The sequence below is a fragment of the Salminus brasiliensis genome, chromosome 13 (genome assembly GCF_030463535.1).
Source record: "Salminus brasiliensis chromosome 13, fSalBra1.hap2, whole genome shotgun sequence".
In the NCBI taxonomy this organism is placed as follows: Eukaryota; Metazoa; Chordata; class Actinopteri; order Characiformes; family Bryconidae; genus Salminus; species Salminus brasiliensis.
In genome coordinates, this window is record NC_132890.1 from 33,190,717 (window position 1) to 33,210,780 (window position 20,064).

At 42.9% G+C, this 20,064-nt stretch overlaps 1 protein-coding gene across 2 annotated transcripts in view; it reads left to right on the forward strand.

Moving 5' to 3' along the window:
* The first annotated feature begins 444 nt into the window (after window positions 1–444).
* Window positions 445–20,064, forward strand: part of kcnab1a (potassium voltage-gated channel subfamily A regulatory beta subunit 1a) — a 49,317-nt gene continuing 29,697 nt past the window's right edge. The window contains exons 1-4 of one of the 2 annotated variants that reach the window (XM_072695512.1): window positions 445–484; window positions 12,757–12,794; window positions 17,863–17,942; window positions 18,320–18,364. In XM_072695512.1, coding sequence (XP_072551613.1) covers window positions 17,878–17,942; window positions 18,320–18,364 — 110 coding nt within the window. In that variant the 5' untranslated portion in view covers window positions 445–484; window positions 12,757–12,794; window positions 17,863–17,877. Of the gene's footprint in view, window positions 485–11,579; window positions 11,643–12,756; window positions 12,795–17,862; window positions 17,943–18,319; window positions 18,365–20,064 lie in introns of those variants that run through there. The other variant, XM_072695513.1, reaches the window with a different exon arrangement.

Genomic DNA, 20,064 nt, shown 5'->3' on the forward strand with positions numbered 1-20,064 from the left:
TAGTTTGTTGTCTACGATGTTTTCTGCTGTCCTCACCACCCTTTAAGGGCCTTGCAGGGTCACATGAAATGGTACGTAAAACATAAAAGAGGTCATTTAAGACTCCCTGTTGTTGAAATGCCGTTGACCATTCTCTGCAGTCACTGGCGGTCCAGCAAAGCTAGGCTTGCTTGGTTTTTCTGATTAAACTCAATTTGATTCTTTTCCCATCCTTTTAGGTTGTAAACACTCAGCTACAGTGGAAATAAGGGTCTCCTCAGTGTATTTCTGTGTAAAGAATAAATAATGATTATTAATTCTCTCTCTCTCTTTCTCTCTGTCTCTTTTTCTCTCGCTCAGTCTAGTTAAGGTTGTCTGATCAGTCTGTTTTGTAGGTGTGGCAGAAATATTGAACCATATATATTATAACCATATGTATTTTGTTTTCTCTCTTCCTTCAGGAATCTTGGGAAGTCTGGGTTGAGAGTATCTTGTCTAGGACTTGGTGAGTCAGTTTCTTCTCCCTCATTTCTCATTTCAGCTCTCGTTCAGCCTCGACAAATCAATCCATACAAGCAGTCCTTTGTTGTTTTGTGTAGTATTGTGACTAAAGTAGTGAAAGACTCTCTCTCCCTCTCTCTCTCTCAACCTCTCTCTCTCTCTCGTTTCTTGTTGACTGTGTGTTTACCCCGGTGCAGGCTTTTGTGAAGCTTGTTTTATTCAGTCTCTGTGTAATAACCTGCCTAGAAGTTCCATCACATAAAGCCTCCAGCCTGCAGGCTTACACATCCACACACACACACACACTAAGCCAGGGGCTGTGATTGTAACGGATCAGTTGTTTCCTTTTTTTTTGTCATTTTTCAAATGTTAGGAAACCAGGGAACACACATGCACACACACCTGGTCTTTCACAGATAATTAATGGGAGGAGGGAGCACAGGAGTACACTAGAGCTGGCTGCAGAGACTGCACAGGTATTGCAGCAATAGTGTTGGGAGTATGTGTCTGTGTGTGTGTGTGTGTGTGTGTGTGTGTGTGTGTGTGTGTGTGTGTGTGATCATATCTGGATTAAACTTGCTGTAAAAACTTTTTTTGAAAGAACTGCTGTGCCCACAGTAGCTTGGACAGTCCAGAGCTGTGTCCAGAACTGGGCCCTATTCACTATATAGTGCACTAGTTTGGGGTTCAACTATTTTGTACACAGTAACAATCCCACAATGCACTATCCTATAAATGGATATGGAATACCCACAATTCATTGCATCTTTGGTTTAAAGTTTCACACACAGATTCTCTGAGGGAGGTCACACACACATAACAAGGTGTCTGAAGTCATTCACTACCTTCTGGAATTCTGTTCCCTGTGACGGTGCTCTATACAGTGGTCTGGATTTGCACATGATGGTGGGGGGGATGGTGAAGAGATGGTGAAGGGATGGTGAAGAGAGGCACAGCTAAGATCTTTTCTGGTTTGGTGTATCATGCTGAAAGCAGCATTAATGTAAGTATTGGTATTTCCCACTACTGGGCTCCCCCTACAGTCGGGAAGTGGAATTTGCGCTTTACGCCATCACTGAACGACACGCTTTTCACACACATTTTTCGGCAAGCTGCTCGAGTTAAGCAGCTTTACACCGTTTTTTTTTTTTAATATTCCCTTTTTCAATTAACCCGGTCGTTCATAGCTCCCCGTAACACTAGCAATTCTCCCGACACTAGGAGAGAAAGCATTTCCACAGGTTTGATACATGCAAAGCCAGACACCGCCTCTTTTCGAACTGTCGCTGAGGAAAGCAATGGGTTCCCAGCATGAGCTAACAAATGCCTGTGCTGGCCAACATCACTTAAAAGTGACAAGGCGAGAGAGTGCCATCTACCCACCGGGACACATCAGGCCAGTTGTGCTCTCTCAGACTCCAGTCACTGATGGCAAAGCAGCCTTGCTTGGGATTTGAACTTGTGACCCATAGGCTATAGTAGTAATGCATTAGACTGCTGAGCCTCTCAGATGCACCCTTGTCCTGCCCTCTTCACCAGGCTTACGTAGTGCAATTAGCAGTGTTCCTAGCCGGGAGTAGCAACGATAGTGGCGCTACGCTCCTTTATACAGGTCAGCGGAGAATCACAGTTATTTTGAAGCTGCTGTTTTAAGGTGAAAATGCTACATAGTGTTGCTTTAAATCAATCAGATGTCATTAAAATAATTGGAATATCGTTATGCAGTGGATTTGTCCTGTGTGAGTGAGTGTGTTGTGTTTGCGTGACCTGAGCTGACTGAGCTTTTGTTCCTTTTGGCTGTAATGAGTGCATTTACCTCAGAGAGTGTGGGACAGTGATGGAGGAGGGGGGGGGTCTGTCTGATAAACTGCCATAACATCAGCACAACACAAGCACCACTTATTTAACCCCTAAACCCACAGAACCGCCCCAGAAAGATGGATACGGATAGAGAGCGAGAAAAACGATGAGCGAGAGAGAGTTAATTGCACCAATCAGCCATAACATTAAAACCGGTGACAGGTGAAGTGAAAAACATTGATTATCTTCAGCTGCAGTGGCTTCATCTGTCAAGGAGTGGGTATATTAGGCAGCAAGTGAACAGTCAGTTCACCCACAAGAAATGGGTGAGCGTAAGAATCTGAGACACTTTGACAAGAACCAGATTGTGAGGTTCTAGACGACGGTCAGGTAGTTCTTGTAGGGTTTTTCAGGTATACAGTGCGGAAACTGGTGAGCAAGCGACAGGATCATGGGCAATTAAGACTCATTGATGTGATCCATGGAGGCCTCACCTACCTCACAACTTACAGGACTCCCAACTTACAGTGATAATCAATGATCGCTTAATTATCCTTTATCATTTTACAGACTACTGAAAGCTAAAGAGAAAGGAAGCTAATGGATTGCTGCAATTTGCAGAAACAACTGGAATCCAGGCACTGAAACGTGTGGGAGCTCACTGTAGCTCAGTGTGGTCGCGAATTTAGCGACATGCTAAGTTCAAGTAAGTGGGAAACCTAGCAAACCTGGATGAGCCAGTCTACTAGTAGTGCCTGAGGACAGTGGAAAACCCTCTTAAGACCATTCCCTCGACTTTGTGCTCTCAGATATATGGTTTTATCCTCTAAACAGGTGTGGTTTGAGCCTCAGTTGGCTAGACGTTCCTAGCTACTCATCGCTGACCATGGACCACTGGTTCATTGGTAATGTGGATGGATTGCTGTCGAGTCCAACTGCCTTTAACTCGAGCAGATACTCTCCATTCATAATGTTATGCCATTCAGTCCGACTGAAAGGGGCGTGTTCTAGCGGGACCGTGATGTCAATGCATACCCTCTATTAAAAATAATGTTGTCAGCATGTATACATAGTTTTTCTTTCCTCAGATCCAAACCGTGGTCTGTTAATCACAGCTTAGTATCTGCACTGGCTCGGACAGATGAGCTAAAATGATGGAACAGTCAATAAAAGGCCTTGCAGTGTGAGCTGATGGGTGGGGTTTCGGCTTTGTTAGTTGAAACCTTGCTATTGATATTGATTTCTGACTTGAAGAAACCGCAAGTGAAACTTCAGAGAATTCCCAGAGAGGATTTATTAGCATTCCGAGCGAGCTGAGAAGTCCATCACTTGCTTGCGGCCCGAGGCAGCTGTAAAGATAGCATCATTACTGATGATTTGATCCATGAGGCTGTTATCAGTGGGAACAGCTGTGCCAGGTGGCAGAGGGGCAGTGCAGTTTAGCTGAGGAAACGAGTAGGGGTGTGTGTGTGTGACAGAGAGAGAAAGAAAAAGTTTGAGTCCCGGAGCAGAGAGACTTGTGAGAGTTTGTGGGATTGTGCCACACTGCTGTAGAAGGGGGATATCAATGATTATCGAATGTCTAATATCCAATAATAGCCCCAATAGTTTTAAAGGGTCACTCCAACCATTTTCAAAATGTCAGCAAAATGAAATGGTAACAATGTAAACAAACTCATCCACATCTGAAGACATCTGAAGCCTCCAAAAGCTACGACACAGGAAGTTCGTACACCAAATGGCTCTGAAAACACTGCCTGGCTCATGTAGGTTCACTGGTGGTTCTGGATACTAAATAGAAAGGTTATATGTGTATTGTAGTCAAGGTAACACCTTTCACCACTACTGTAAAGAAATCTAAAGCCCTACTGGGACAGGATTAGTTCTACATGGGGAGGTGGGGTAAAGCAGGTATTACCAGAGTGCCTCTGTGATTTTAGTCCCGTCTGAATGCACCATGACATTCACTTGTATTGACTGGGTGGGTAAAAAGACTGGATACTGGATAATACTTTATCAGTGGTTATAGGACGGGACAGTTTTTGTCCCAGCCTTGCTCTCTCTGGCTGGGAAGATGGCTCTCTCTCTGTCTCCCCCTATCACTTTAGTGTCATGCTGGCCGGCACGGGCGTCTGCGAGCCGGTGCATCAGCGCTCGGTAGACACTGCTTTCCTCAGAGCGCGTTGGTTGCCTGATGGCTTTGCATTGGCAGCAATACAAAAAGAGGAAGTGGCTGGTTAAGTATGTGTGAGAGGACACATGTTCCAGTCCTCACCCTCCCAGTGTAAGAAGTACCTGTGATTTCTGCCGATTTTCATTTTTTGACATAATGCAAATCTGGCATCTGTTCTTTACATCCTGTCAGGACAGCATGATGAACTGACCAATAGAAATGCTCCAAAATGACTAGGAGTCAAATGCTTTTCACACTGCTGTTTGTTTTGATGTTCAGGCCGAGCTGACCTTTATGTTGAAGTGGGCATGTCTGAGTTTACCTCCAGTCCAGCCTGGCTGCAGCAGTAGGGAATCGCACACATTCACTGTCCCTCTCTCTCTTTCCCCGAGTCTCTGTCCCTCTCTTTCTGTCTAGCTCGCACAAACACACACACAGAGCCTCTGGGGCATGTGTACAAAGCAGCACGATGGAGGGTTTAGTTGCGGAGATCCCACTGCGCCCTGAGTCGGGCATCATTGTCCTCATTGTCCTGCTGCTGGGCCCCACATTCAGTGGCCTACTGGAGTAGCCGTAGGATCCTGTAGTACAGGTGGGCAAAATAAGGCCAAATATGTGTCACAGTATTTTCCAGTTTCCAGACAATAACAATGTGACACCATGGTATATTTACTTACTAGCTAATTAATTAATTAATTGATTAATTAATCAATACATAAATTCAACTAAACATGGTACTGGTTCTGATTCTTCAGGGTTGTGGTCCTATATGAAACCATAAGAAGAGGAACCACTCACTCTATTTGAGCTGCACACATATAAATATGTCCTCTGCATGTAACCCACTCAGGCAGTGAACACACACATACACACAGTGAGCACAGAAACAGTGAGCATGTGCCCAGAGTGGTGGGCAGCACTAGCTAAGGTGCCCAGGGAGCAGTCGGGGGTTAGGTGCCTTACTCAAGGGCACTGGCAGTCCTGTCAGATCAAAGGCTCACACCTTCCGGGCGCAAGGCCACTTCTCTAACCTTCAGGCCGCGGCTGCCCACTGCCCCTTAAAGAACCACCTGGATGCATTAATAGTTGTTCGCTCAGTTAAATGGCTCTTTGCATTGATGTGTGTGTGTGGGGGGGGGGGGACATTTGCAGATGGTTCTTTAAAGAACCTTTTAAAAAAAAGTGGTCCTATGAAGCACAGCACGAGTGACTTCAGCCTCCCCTGCTGATATCAGCCAGACTCCAATACCTCTTGATATGGATATGCCATCTCTAATATGAATCATTTCTCACTTTAGCTCGCTGAAACCAGCTGAGACATTGCTAAAAGTGTGGATTTTCAATCCAAGTAGAGGAGGAGATATCACAAAGTCAGTTATACCAGCATTTCTTCCACTATTTTTTTTTTAATTATGGTAAATAAGGGTAAACAAGCGGAGTAAATGATGGTATAAATGACTTTATTCAAATATTGTATATAATATATAATAATATAAGGTTTTTTTATAATTAATAATTTAACTCATTGAGTTGGTTCTCCACACAAACTGTATTCTAAATGGAAATTCTCCATTGAAGTGAATATGTAGCCCAGAACTAGGCTTATTCACTGTCCAGGAAACCGACCCATAATGGGTAGGGTCGCAAAACAAATGTACACAACTCTGGACTTCAAAGGGTTCAATCGCAATGAACCCTGTCATGCTAGGGCTGCATGTAGGGCTGAGCAATATGACGATATTTTATTGTATTGTGATAAATTTTGTTAGCGTAAAACACATTATGCATTTCTAAGCATATTGAGGATAAGTAACTCTGATCAACTGCATATTTCATTACCAACAGTGTAATTAGACTGGTTTAACTGGATGAAATTCAGCATATGTTGAATATAAATCACTGTATGCAGCACAGGAGAGTCTCTGAATAGTAGTTTTTAAGACTTCTGATGTATTTAGATTTGTATTATGATTACATATAAATATTGTTTATAGTGAAGATATCTTAGGTAAGTATTGTAGTGTAGTATGTTTACCATATCGCCCAGCCCTACTAGCATGTAAAACTATTCAAGGCTCATGAATCAGCCCACATACTTCTATGTCTCCTTTACATCAGCATGGATATAAAGCAATCCATCCACTAGAGAGCAGTTCAGAGTCAAAATCTTCTAACAACAAACAAGGCTATGTCGGATGAGGTCATGATCATGTAGTATCTGTAAACAGTTTAAAAACGTTCTGCCATGAGTTTGTTTTCGGCCGGAGTTCCTTCTTCGCCATGTCCATGCGGCAGTGGTCATGTTTTGCCACCCCCCCCCCCCCCCCCCCCCCAAGCTTTCAGAGAACATGCACAAATACGGAGAAAATGAATGCAGAATACGGAAAGAAGGCTTCATCCATATCTGTATTTAACGTTGAGCATAAATCAACCTCTCAAGCCGTTTGTTGATTAGTGGGAAAATATAAGTGAATGATGCCCTGGGGGTGGATAGAGGGATGAAACACATAAGACAGTATAGGCAGACTTGCACCATGTGTGTTCATTTCTTGATTCCCCAAGAGAGAAGCTTTTGCCATTTCTTTGATGTTCTTTGAAGGCTCTCCAATGTGGAGAAGGAGAAGCCCCAGGAGAAGCCTCTCTTGCTGGCTCGGACTGGACTAAACTGGAGAGCTGTGCTCAACAAAACTTTGGGGACACGATGTCTACTGTAATGCATTCTTTTCAGATCTTCTGAGTAACTTTCAACTCAGCTTCATCATCAACTCAGCTTCGTCTTCCTTGATACAAAGAGCAGGTTTTGCCTAAATATTGATTTGGGACTCTAGGTGTTCTCAAAGGTGTTCAGACAGGCTGTTTAGGTAGGGTTTAGTGCTCCCTGACTCCGGCAGAGTGGATTGCAGGATGCCATTGATTGGGTTTGTACGTAGGGGCTGTACATAAGCCTATTTTACCTGACACTACAGAATACTCTACTGGCTACGGTAGCAACTCCCCACTGCTCTCAGCGGTACAGCCAAATCGATGCCGATGACATATGACCGTAGGAGGAGAGTATATCCCTATAATTCACCCTATCTACTCCCTCCTATTCCCTTGTTTCTCTCTTTCCCATTGCTCTTTCCTTCAGGGTCACTCCCTCTCTCAATTGCTTTCTCCTCAACTCACTTGTGGGTGTGACAATTAGCACTAATTCAGCTCAGTTAGGAAATCATTCAGTGCATCATAGAATGTCAGATTGGACAACAATCCGGGGGGGGGGGGGGGGGGGGGTGTCGCTTCAGTCGGTGTAGCACGTAGGTTACAACATTGCCCTTTCCATTATAAATTAGGGTGTATTTCTTGGCTGGACAACCACACCAACCAGGGTCCCTGGGGAAGACACCTGACGCTACATTTGCCTACCTGTGATTCAAATGTCAGTCGATCTGGATTAAAGCTCCTTTCTTCTCCCTTTGGGTAAGAAAATCGATATGGCTTCAGACGATATCGCTGCCACTGACCACATACCGTTATGCCTCCTATATGTTGACATGGATGTTAAGCAATATATCCACTAGAGGGCAGTTCAGAGTGAACCGTTTCTGACAACAACAAACATGGCAATGGTGGAGGAGGTCATGATAATCTACTTACCATAAATAAGACATATGAGAGGTGTAAAAGTTTCTTCTCCATCATGTCCATATGGCAGTGGGCGTGTTTCACATTGACTATTGGCTACACTGCCCCCACAGTTTCCAGGGGTACTGCTCCATTAAGCTTTCACAGATTGTGCTCATATCTGGATGAAATGAACGAAAAGTATGGACAGAAGGCTCCATCCACATCCGTATCCATATTTAACTCTGAGCACTAATGAGCCTTGATGAGCAATGGCCACAAACTGTCCACAAAAGTGACCATCATTTTTTACATTGTTGTGTAACGCTAGAATTACAGGCCAGGCGCCGGCGAATGAAAAAAGCAAGAACAGGTTTCGTAACAAGGAGCTTGTGATAGTAAACAGGGCAAGATACAAGTGAGAGCATAAATTTGAGGGCAACCAAAGCAGACATGGGCAGGACTAGAGGCAGAAACGAGAAACAGTAGAAGTAGTCAAAACCATGAAATGAGCAAATAACCAAGGAGCCAAAAGAAAAGGACAAACAACTAGGAGAAACCCAAACAACAAGCCAAGATCAGATTCACAATGAGAGCAACTACAAACACAGGTGAAGAACATTAGTACCCTGGAGATGATGAACAGGAAAACCTGATGATTGGATAAGGGCTGACATGTGAGTCAGCAAGTTGATGGGAGTTGTAGTTGTTAGACTCTGAGGCAGGAGGAATTGTGTGGCTAAATCATCACACTTACATCAAACTGCGGCAATCTGGTAACAAAACTTTTTCCAGCAAAGTTTTTGAGTTTTTACTGAAGGTTTTTGAGTTTTTACAGAACGTTTTTGAGTTTTACTGAAAGTTTTTGAGTTTTACTGAAAGTTTTTGAGTTTTTACTGAACGTTTTTGAGTTTTACTGAAAGTTTTTGAGTTTTTACTGAACGTTTTTGAGTTTTTACTGAAGGTTTTTGAGTTTTACTGAAATTTTTTGAGTTTTACTGAAAGTTTTTGAGTTTTTACTGAACGTTTTTGAGTTTTACTGAAAGTTTTTGAGTTTTACTGAAAGTTTTTGAGTTTTTACTGAACGTTTTTGAGTTTTTACTGAACGTTTTTGAGTTTTTACTGAAGGTTTTTGAGTTTTTACAGAACGTTTTTGAGTTTTACTGAAAGTTTTTGAGTTTTACTGAAAGTTTTTGAGTTTTTACTGAACGTTTTTGAGTTTTACTGAAAGTTTTTGAGTTTTACTGAAAGTTTTCAAGTTTTTACTGAAAGTTTTTGATTTTTTACTGAACGTTTTTGAGTTTTTACTGAACGTTTTCAAGTTTTTACTGAAAGTTTCGAGTTTTACTGAAAGTTTTCAAGTTTTAACTGAAAGTTCCCTGCGTTTCGACTCACAGTGGGTCAGAGTCATTGTGCTCTGGCTCAGTTTCAGTCGCTGTAATTGGCTCTCAGAGAACACCGACAGGTCTGCAGAATCAGGAAGACAACCAGATCAATATGTTTAATTTTTGCAATCAGCATTTTTTTAACAAAATGCATTAATCTGTTGACCTGAACTGACCAGAAGAACTGAAAGGATGGGGAATAAGGGGTAAAACTGAGACGTTCAGCTCCAGTGGGCCTGAAAACGACTGTTCTGTCTTCTGCAGTGATGTGTTAATCAGAAATACTGCTGTTAGCTTAGTAGCTTCACGCTCAAAAGCCAGTACACTACTGCTAATGTTCAAGCTTTCTGTCATTCACACCTTCATTCAATACACTTTATGTCAGAAAGTATGTGGACACCTGTATGAGCTTCTGGGACACCTGTATGAGCTTCTGGGATATCCTTCTCCATCAATACAGGACTGCTCCTTCAGCAATATGTGCCTGTGTGTCTTAAGTACTGTCATGCTATTGCCCACCATGCTATTGTGCCTACTGGTCTTACTTGTACTTTCCTCCCCTTGTCTACATGACCTCCCCCCGGCTGACTTCTTCCTTGTTCTTTTGCTCTTTGTGTAATTACTTTAGAGTCAGCTGAGGCCGCTATAGCAGAAACTAACATTACGCTTGTAGCAGTGCTTTTTACTCCTAGTCAGGCAGGCAGGTCAACTGCAGTTCGGTGTTTCCTACTCTGGAACCTTTATGGTGTTTGGATGGTGTTTTTTGTGCAGTGTAATGTAGCCTGGACTGCCAGCCGACATGTGTTTACCTACATTTTACACCAATTATTGACTTTTTTCAATTGTGCATCATTTCAAATAGCTATTCATTATTCATGCCACTGATTCGGCCAATGCTGTTACACACGGACCACACTATATTAGATATTATTGGTTCCGAGAATTCTTATTGTATAACCTAACATTGAGGACACATGAACAGAAATGCAATTATGCAGTGTGCTGCAGAATTGGGCATCATCTCCTACAGTGTAGCCTGCAGAAAAACTAAGACTGCCGTTATCGGCCACTTTGCAGAAGGCTTTCGCCAAAGAAAGGTTCAGGGACTGACCGTTTTAACAGTCTTAAATCCTTCAACTAAGACTTTGAAAAGAGAAAAAAAGCTTATTTGCTGAGTCCAGCGGTTCTCGAAGGTCTTGTTGTGATGTAACCCATTTTTCAGTGCTTTATGCCACCTCACAGCAGCAGTGAACTGCAGTACGGGGAGGATTATGGTAATAAGCGCTACCAGCGCTAGGCTATGCACATCCCTCAAGGCGTTTCTGCAGTAACCCCCACCGCAAGAGCCAGTTTGGCAGAAAAACTCTCCCCTGTCCCCACCACTTAATGAGTACTGAGCGGTAAATTCAGGCCCTTGTGTGTCAGGACGAATCTGCAATCGAGGCTCGGTGTCAAACAGTTGCCGCTATTTATAAACTCTTTCCCTCCAGCCGGGCAGGTTGAGTAGATTTAAGGCAGACGCATGTCATTCCTCAGGCTCTCTTTCCCTCTCTTGTCCATCCGCGGGCACTACAAGGCACCTGAGGTAAACGCTAAGTGCTTCTGCAGTGTGGTTTTCCATTTGGGACTCTGTCAGCTATAGATTTGTATTGCTTACATGGTTACTAGTGTAAGTTGTTTTGTTGCTTCTAATTTGAGTCATCCGTTTTCCCACTCATACACATCCATCCACATTATTTCACAGTCTTGTTTTGGTGTACCAGTGGTCCATAAGTGAGTTGCATGAGGAATAGCTTCCCTGTGGTGCCATCACCTCCATCTCTTGGCCTGTCCAGCCATTCTGAACCGATGCATTATTTAGCCGAGATGGCAGGATTATCACAACAGGCACTTCTGTATGCAGTGTCCATCACCGGCATCTTTTATTTTGGAGGGAAGGGGGCTCTCTGGGGAGCCATTCATGGGAAACGAGCCAGGGCGATTCTTCAGTGCAGATGACAGGCAGAGGCGAGAAGTTGCGAATTCGTAAATACCCAAAGATGGCTATGACTAGCCGTTAAAAAGATCACTGATATCACCAGTATTAGGAAAAGCATATTAATGTTCCACTGAATATTGAAACATACTCCTTAAAGAATGATGCCACAAAAGGTTCTTGGGGTGATGCCGTAGGACGGATAACTGCAAGTTCCCTTGGAAAGGTCAGTGTTGATGCACTGTTACAGAGATGTGCTTGCATGTTGTGGGAAAGCCGGTCAGCAGCTGGATTTGATGAACCAGCAGAATTAAAGATGGTTGTTGCATCACATTCAAAGCTCTCTATTGATCATTCGAATCCACTGGTGGCAGTGTCAGCATTTTTCTTTTAACCTCCTGTTTTTCCACTGAATTTACATCCAAATTTACATCAATTTACATGGACAAAACCAGCTTTTGGCCACTGCTATGCACCATATTCAGTCTCAGAGCATATATATCCGAGATCCTCCAGTAGATTAACCTCTTAAATGGCCAATGGCCTATTGGTTACACACTTCTATTACCAAAGAATAGCCCTACTGCCTAATACTGAGTAACACACCTTAGAGTGTGATAAACCTTGAAGTGTTAAGGGGTTAAATACTTTCCGAAGTGAAAACTTTCTAAAAGGAGAGACGACAATGCAATCAAACTGCTGTTGGTACTTTGCTTTGTCCCAAACTGAGATACACAAGAAACAGTATCTCTGCAATTGTTTGGACACAACTGTTGTGAATGTGATCATGTGACAATGTGATGCAAAGGCCTTAAAAAGTTTGGCCTATGGTTATATTATTGCCCCTGCTAAACTAATGCAATCTAAGCAGGGCATTTACATCATCAAATTGACCCTGTAGAAAAAGCTCCTGTCCATAGATCTCTTTCACCCTTGAGGAAATGAGTGCCCTAATGTCGCAAATACAAGTGCAATAGAATTGTATCATTTTTAGGTTTATTATTTTTTTAGAAATCCATACCAACAGGGGTTTGGCTGAACGATGCAGAGAATAACAACAAGGCGATTATCATAACCTCCTGATCCTCAGAAATGTGTCAGAGCTATTGTACTAGGCCGAGTGCAGTAACACAAGATGTGTTAGATGGGGCAATCCAGAGGTGTCTTACTCTTCCCCTTTCCGTATGAAAGGATTTGTGTGTGTGGTTTAGTAAATGGAACAGCTGACTATTCAGACTTTTTTGAATTGTGCTGAATACTGTATCTTCTGTAAAATGCCTTTAGCAGAGAAGCCTTGGAGCTCGTATTAATGATCTTCTCCTTTCTACTTACTTCTCCAGGTACTTGGGTGACGTTTGGAGGTCAGATTTCTGATGAGGTAAGACAAAGCCCTTTTTTGGCACCACTGTTTTTCGCTGATGAATCAAAACTGGATGCATTTCCCAAGAGGTGAAATGATCCTCGCTGTTTGCGAGTCATTTTTGCTTTTCACCGGAATCGTCATCATTATGCTAAAGCGCTTTAGGGGAACCGAGGCCTGACATAGAATCTCAAGCTTTCAGAGGTGTCTCACTCACTTTGGGGAAACACAGCTGACAGCTTAGCAAAGTCCCTGAGAGGTTCCTGTAAGTGATTTGCTTGTTGTTTGTAGTCTTTGCTCACTTCCCCAGGGCTTCAGCTTTGAGTTCAGATCTTACAGTGCAGCCAGCAGGATTAGCTCAGTATGAGCGAGGAGGAGAAATTGAAGGAGAAAAAAAAATCTTTTTTAATCTTGCTGTGGGAGTATGAGGGAGCTCGACCCATAAAACACTATTGTCTGCCATTTCTCAAATGATGTACTGCAATTAAATACTAAAAAAACCTCGGAAGAGGGCTAAATTGCCCCCCAGTTGTGGAATCACCCTTCAAGACCTTTATCAAGGGTTTGACTTCTGAGCTCCACCATAGCAGTGCTTAGAATAATCAAATACCCAAATAAGTGGTCAGAGTCTGAGCGGTTCCTGTGCTACACAGCTCCAGAGGCTTGGGGTTGTAGGTTTGACCTTTGCCCGTCTCCCAAAAACACATGGTGGGTGAATTGGCAAGGCTTAATTTCTCCTACGTGTGAATGAGTGTGTGTGGTACCCCTGGATAGTCGCCCCCCTGTTCAGGGGGTATTTCTGCCTTGCGTCCAATAATTCCAAGAAGGCACTGGATCCACTGAGACTCTGACAAGGAAGAAGCAGATAAGAAGATGGATGGATGGATGTTATCCACCATAGCACACAGGGCCACCACAAAGCTGGAGATCATAAACTGGCCATTGAGTGCATCTCTAATAAGGTGCTCGATGATTGTAAATACACAAGATTGACGTCCTTAATTTGGACACGTGATGTGGGATGCCAGTCTTGTCTGTCCTCGAAGGACAAACATGTCCTAGCAACAGCGCTAATGTTTATTTATCTGTGCGGGCGTATGAGGTAGCTGGTTAACAGCCTCTTTGCTGGCAGTGTCCTGCTCTTTCTCCCTGGGGAGGTCATGGAAGCCAAGGCCTTGAGGTCAAAGCCCTCTCTTTCTCTGCCGGAGAGGCCAGTCCCCTGGTTGGTTGAGTGCTTGGGAAAGACATGCTGTCATGGTCGTCATCCTCTACATCCTCTACACACACACCCGGGGGAGGTGGTGGATGACTCAGCGCTCTGTTCCGGGGCGAGACAGACTTCGGGCCGCTTTGTTTACAAAGTGACAGTGTAGTTTGTGCCGCGGCTGTCATCATGAGTTTACTAACTGTAGGGAGGGACGCGAGACGTCAGGAGGCAAGGGACAGTGGCAAGGGCCGCAGTTAATGCTGGCAGGCGGATTAACATGTATGAGAATGCGTGAGTGCATTTGTATGAGCCTGAGTGTGTGTGTGTGTGTGTGTGTGTGTGTGGCAGCAGAGTTGTCAGCTCTGTGAGACTAACTGGGCTTGACTCTGGATGAAATTTAGGAATTAGCCATTATTGGTCAGTTAATCTCGAGACCACGCTGCCTGAGAAGGACGGGACATCTGCCATCGCTTGTATCTCGGATTTCCAGTCAATTCCACTGCCATTAAGAGTAAGTTTGCTAACTAGGACCATGCCTTCAGCTTATGATGATTTGAGAGAAGACTGTAAGACATGGGGGAGAACCTCTCTCTGATCTGTGGAACCAGGAATGATAGATGACAGGGTTAAAAGCTGGGGTGACGGGGTGGTGGAGGGTTGCCCAAACTTGTCATAGATGGAATTTATAGGATCTTAGATTAGGGAGGAGGAGCTTTAGGCATGTTCCTCCTCTCAAAAATGGAGTAGTTTCATAACTCCACTTGTCCAAACCTCCAATGTACAGTTCTAGAAGTAGAAGAACATTTTCTGCTTCTCACCATCCAAGGCATCCCAAACACACTCAACAGTGTTGAGGTCTGGACTCTCAGGTGGTCAGTCCAATGCTCTGAGAACAGCAGCAAAGAAGGCAGCAGGTCTTTAAAGGAGTAATCTATCTTATTAACATCACCAAAATACTAATAAGAATCAGGCAATTCTGTGTGTAATTAGGTTTTAGTTCCATAAATTAGAACTTTCTTCGACGGACGCTGAAGCACTCCAGAGCAGCCTTCTTTATATTTCGGTCCCTGCCAGGGACGGGAACTTCTCAGCGCTGGTAAATCAGCTCTGCAGTCTATATATCCTGTGGATGACTAGACATTTATGAGGTACCAAACACACAGGATTATCAGTCAGAAGTAAACCAAACCACTTTACACACATCTAGCACTGCCCGCCAACTGCACCAGACACATCATTCATTTGGGAGATTTCATGGAAAAGGACACACCACCACCACCATCAGAGCGACCACAACACCCCTACTGCACTGCACCCCTTCACCAGCTGCTCCTCACCTTCTAGAAGGACTTCCACATACAGTATGAGTACCCTCAGAGTGGGGCTGCTGTTCAGCCCCCATTTATCCATTAATCATGTTCGTCAGTGTCGCAGAGGCCCCACCTGACTGAGCCTTCCTTAGAGCTCATCCTACTTATGCTGAATCTTTCTTTTTGCCTTCATCTCCCATATTACTGTCTCCTAACTTTATCTCCTCAGCACCCCTTTGACAGTTTTTGGCTCTTTTCCAGCACCCTCTCTCTCTCTCTCTCACGCTCTCTCTCTCTCTTGCATGGTTGCTCTCGCTCTCTCTGGCTGGAAGGGTCACCTTCGTTTTGCTGAGTCGCTCTTTGCGTGACGCTAGAAACCGTGTTCAGGCTAACAAGTGATGACAGGAAAGTTTTTTGGCCTCAGCTGCAGAGAGGGGGGAGGAGCTTCGGGTTTAAATGGCCAATGAGGTCAGACAAGCCAGACAAGCTGGACACGTCCAGCACCTTTAAAGGCTTTTATGGCAGGGGTCTCAGCCAGAGGGGGTCGCATTACCTTAAACAGCTAATGTTTTAATAGCGCTCTCTCTCTCTCCCTCTCACGCTCTCTCGCTCTCTCTCGCTTACTCACACACACTCACTCTCTCTTAAACTCTTTCTCCTTCAGTCCATTTTCTTTATTTCTCTCTTTTAATCCATTTATTTCGTCTCTGTCTTTTTCTATCCTTCCTTTTTTCTTTTCATTGCTGCCTTTCACTGTTTCAGCCCTTTTATCTGTTTTTCTTTGAGTTTTTTATTTTCTGTCTTTCTTTTAATCTTTTTTCTTTATTATTTCTTTTTTTGTCTTTTCTTTCTCTTCTTTTTGACTTTTTTCTTTATTTTTCTTTGCTTTCTTATTTCCTTTTTTCTGTTTATTTTCTATTTTTCTTTTTTCTTTTCTTCTTTTTTCTTTTCTTTTTTTCTTTAATTCTTTTGTTTCTTTTCTTTTTGGTTTATTTTCTTCTTTTCTTCTTGTTTCTTTCTTTACTTTTTTCTATTCTTCTATTATTTATTTTCTTTTTTCTTTTCTTCTTTTTTCTTTTTTTTTTTTTTCAATTCTTCTTTTATTTCTTTTATTATTTTATTATTTTTTTATATATTTTTCCTTATTCCTTTATTTCTACTTTTATTTTTTTTTCATTTCTTTAAAGTTGTTTGTTTCTTTTTCTGCTCTCCTCTCTCTTACATTTCTTCTTCTTGTCTTCTCTCCTGTCTTTTTCTTTCCATCTCTCTTTTCAGTCTCTTATTTCTCTCATTTTAGTTTCTTTTCACTCTTTATTCTCTCTCTCTTTCTCTCTCTCTCTCTCTCTCTCTCCTCCCTCTCCCCCCCCCCCCCCCCCCCCCCCCACACTGTCAGTCTCTCTCACTCTTTCTCTTCCTCTGACTCTCTCTTCCTGTTCTGCGTGTCACTTGACTGTGGGATGTGTCGGCTGGTGTGACGGTTGAATATTTGGGCAGAGCTGTTTATCCTCAGAGCCCTGGAGAAGAAGAGTTATATTAGATTAGTCGTCTGTGGTTTGAGAGGTGCCTCCAAAGCAATCTTTGTCATAGAATAGAATGAGCACACACACACACACACACACACACACACACACACACTGTGCTGCTGGCAGAAACTGTGGCTGATTCACTTAGTGCCCACTCCTCAGCGTCAGCAGGTGATTTATTCCCCTCAGTCTGTGAGTGATGGAGGGATGCACTGCTTTGACCTTTCTGTCTGTCCTAAAGGGGAGACCCTCAAACACACAGAGGCATGCCTCACACACCTCAGCAAATGAGCCATACACAGCTCTGAGCAAGAAACTGCTGACCAAAAATGCAGTGAGGGTCTGTAGGACTCACTGGAGTTTGGGGGGGTGCTCTTGTAGGGGTGCCTTTAAAAAGCTATTACTGAATAAAAACATCAAAGCATATCTGTGACCATTTATAGCTACTTTATACAATATATGTCCAAATGTTTGTGGACACCCCTTCTAATGAATGCATTCAGCTAATTTAGCTGCACCCATTACTGCTAATGTGCAAATGCACACCAGCACACACACAGCTAGTGACTAGGTCCTGTAGAGACGTACTGCCAATAGAATAGGACTCTCTGAATTAAATAAACATGAACCTAATGCCAGGCGTGGGCTAGAGGGGTATAAAGCCCCTCAGCATTGAGCTGTGGGAGAACTGTGTTCTCTGGAATGATGGATGGTGGTGGCTCCATCCTGTACTTTTGTGATCATCCAATGTCCTGATTTCAATTCTCAACAACAGAGCTCCAGGATCTACTATAAAGGCAGTGACAATAAAGGCAGAGACAGTTACTCCAACAAAAGCAGGATAAAACCCTTTTATTAACACACTTGATTTCAGACAAAGCAATGACTGAGCAGGTGTCCCAATACTTTTGTCCACATAGCCATATAACGGTTCTGCTTGTCCTAAAGGCCTGAATACTTCAATTCTGTCAAATACTGATGTTGGATATAGTTATAAGTGATTTCCAAAAGAATATGACTAACAGCTCTCTGTCTGTGTGTCCCAGGTGGCTGAGCAGCTGATGACCATCGCCTACGAGAGTGGCGTGAACCTGTTCGACACAGCGGAGGTGTACGCTGCGGGAAAGTAAGTGAAACTTGCCTTAAAACAATAGAAAATTGCCCAGGCAGGGCGGAAATATGGGGGGAATGTGAAAACTAATCACACTGGAGACGCATTTTAATAACCGTGTAAAGAGAATCCGGTTAAAGTAGATCCAGAGACTGATCCGGATAAGAAAATGCTTGTTAATGGCAGGTGTAAACAGGTTCACAGTGCCAGAAACCCCCACATAAGCAAGCAGGTCAAATAGAGGCTAGTCCACCAAATGCCACAGTTTGAAGGACACAGTGGGAGGAGTGAGGAGGCAGTTTGTAGGAAGTTTGGATGGAGTTTAAGTTAAAGTTTGACATTAAGCATCTGCAAGAACCTGACTAATCCCAACTGTCCTCGGTTTCTCACAGAGCTGAGATCATCCTGGGGAACATCATCAAGAAGAAATGCTGGAGGTATGGGTCATGTATGGCTCACTTTAGAAAATGAAGGAGCTACAAATGGTACAAATGGCTACAATTACTCTTTTCTTTTTTCTTTATTTTTCTTTACTTTCTTATTTCATTTTCTTTTCTTTATTTTCTCTCTTTCTTATCTTCTTTTTCTTTCTTAAATTCTTTTGTTTCTTTTCTTTTTTTATTTTTTTCCTTATTTTATTTTATTTCTATTTTTATTTTTTATTCATTTTATTTTATTTATTTTCTTCTTTTCTTCTTGTTTCTTTCTTTACTTCTTTCTTTTCTTCTTTTGTTTATTTTCCCCTCTTTCTTTTCTTCTTTTTCTTCTTACTTTTTTCTTTTTATCTCTCTTTTCTTCTTTTTTTTCTTTTCTTCCTTTTTTTTCTTCCTTTTTTTCTTTTCTTCTTTTTCCTTATTTTTTTTCTTTATTTTTGTTTTATTTCTATTTTCCTTTCTATTTTTATTTTTTATTTTTTATTTATTATTATTCTTTTCTTTTTTCTTTTTTTCCTTCTTCCTTTATTTCTACATTAATTTCTTTAAAGCTGTTCTTTTTTTTCTGCTCTCCTCTCTCTTACATTTCTTCTTCTTGTCTTCTCTCCTGTCTTTTTCTTTCCATCTCTCTTTTTAGTTTCTTTTCACTCGTCATATTCTCTCTCTTTATCTCTCTCTCTCTCTCTCTCTCTCTCTCTCTCTCTCTCTCTCTCTATCTCTCTCTTGTCTTGTGGAGTCCATGCCTTGAATGGTCAGATATGTTGGGCCAGCACAAGGGGGACCTGCTCACTATTAGGCAGGTGGTGCTAATGTTATGGCTGGTCATTGTACATCTCAGAGCAGTAGGGGCATGTAGATGTGGGGTTGTGTATTCGGGTTTGTGCTGTTGCTCTGTTGTGGGGTCTTTGTCTCACACATCCTCTTTATCTGTCCACAGAGGATTACAGTGTCAGCAGCCAGAGTTACTAAAGACACTACAGCTCTCTCTCTCTCTCTCTAGTTCCCTCTGTCTCTCGCTCTCTCATTCTCTCTCTCAGTCGCTCTCTCGCAGTCACAATTCTCTCTCTCTCTTGTCTCACACACACTTACAGAACTCTCATATGCATGTATACATGTATTCCTGCATGCGCACACACTCACACACTCACACACTCACACACAAGGCATGCATCTATGCATCTACACCTACACACAAAGACAGCCTACACACAACTGTGTGTTCTCTCTCTCTCTCTCTCTCTCTCTCTCTCTCTCTCTCTCTCTGTCTCTCTCTCTCTCTCTCTCTTTATCTGTGTGTGTTGCCAATGGCAGTAAATCAAAGTGCATATTAGAGGCATTTGGTGTGTTACATGTTTGATGTGTGTGTGTGTGGTGTGTGTGTATGTGTGTTAGCATGTACTTGAAACTGAGTGTGAGTGAGTGGGGAGTGTTTCTGCCGGGAATGACGTACAAATGACATATCACAACCGGGGGGGGGGGGCTTCTGTCAGGCTTTTCATCTTTTCATCCTCTCTCTCTCTCTCTCTCTCTCTCTCTCTCCCTCTCTCTCTCTCTCTCCCTCTCCCTCTCTCTCTCTCATCTTTATTTCTATCTCTAATCTATAAGTTAACTCGCTCTCTGTTCTCTTCCCAGTAGCCCACTTCTCTCTCTCTCTCTCTCTCTCTCTCTCTCTCTCTCTCTCCCTCTCTCTCTCTCTCTCTCCC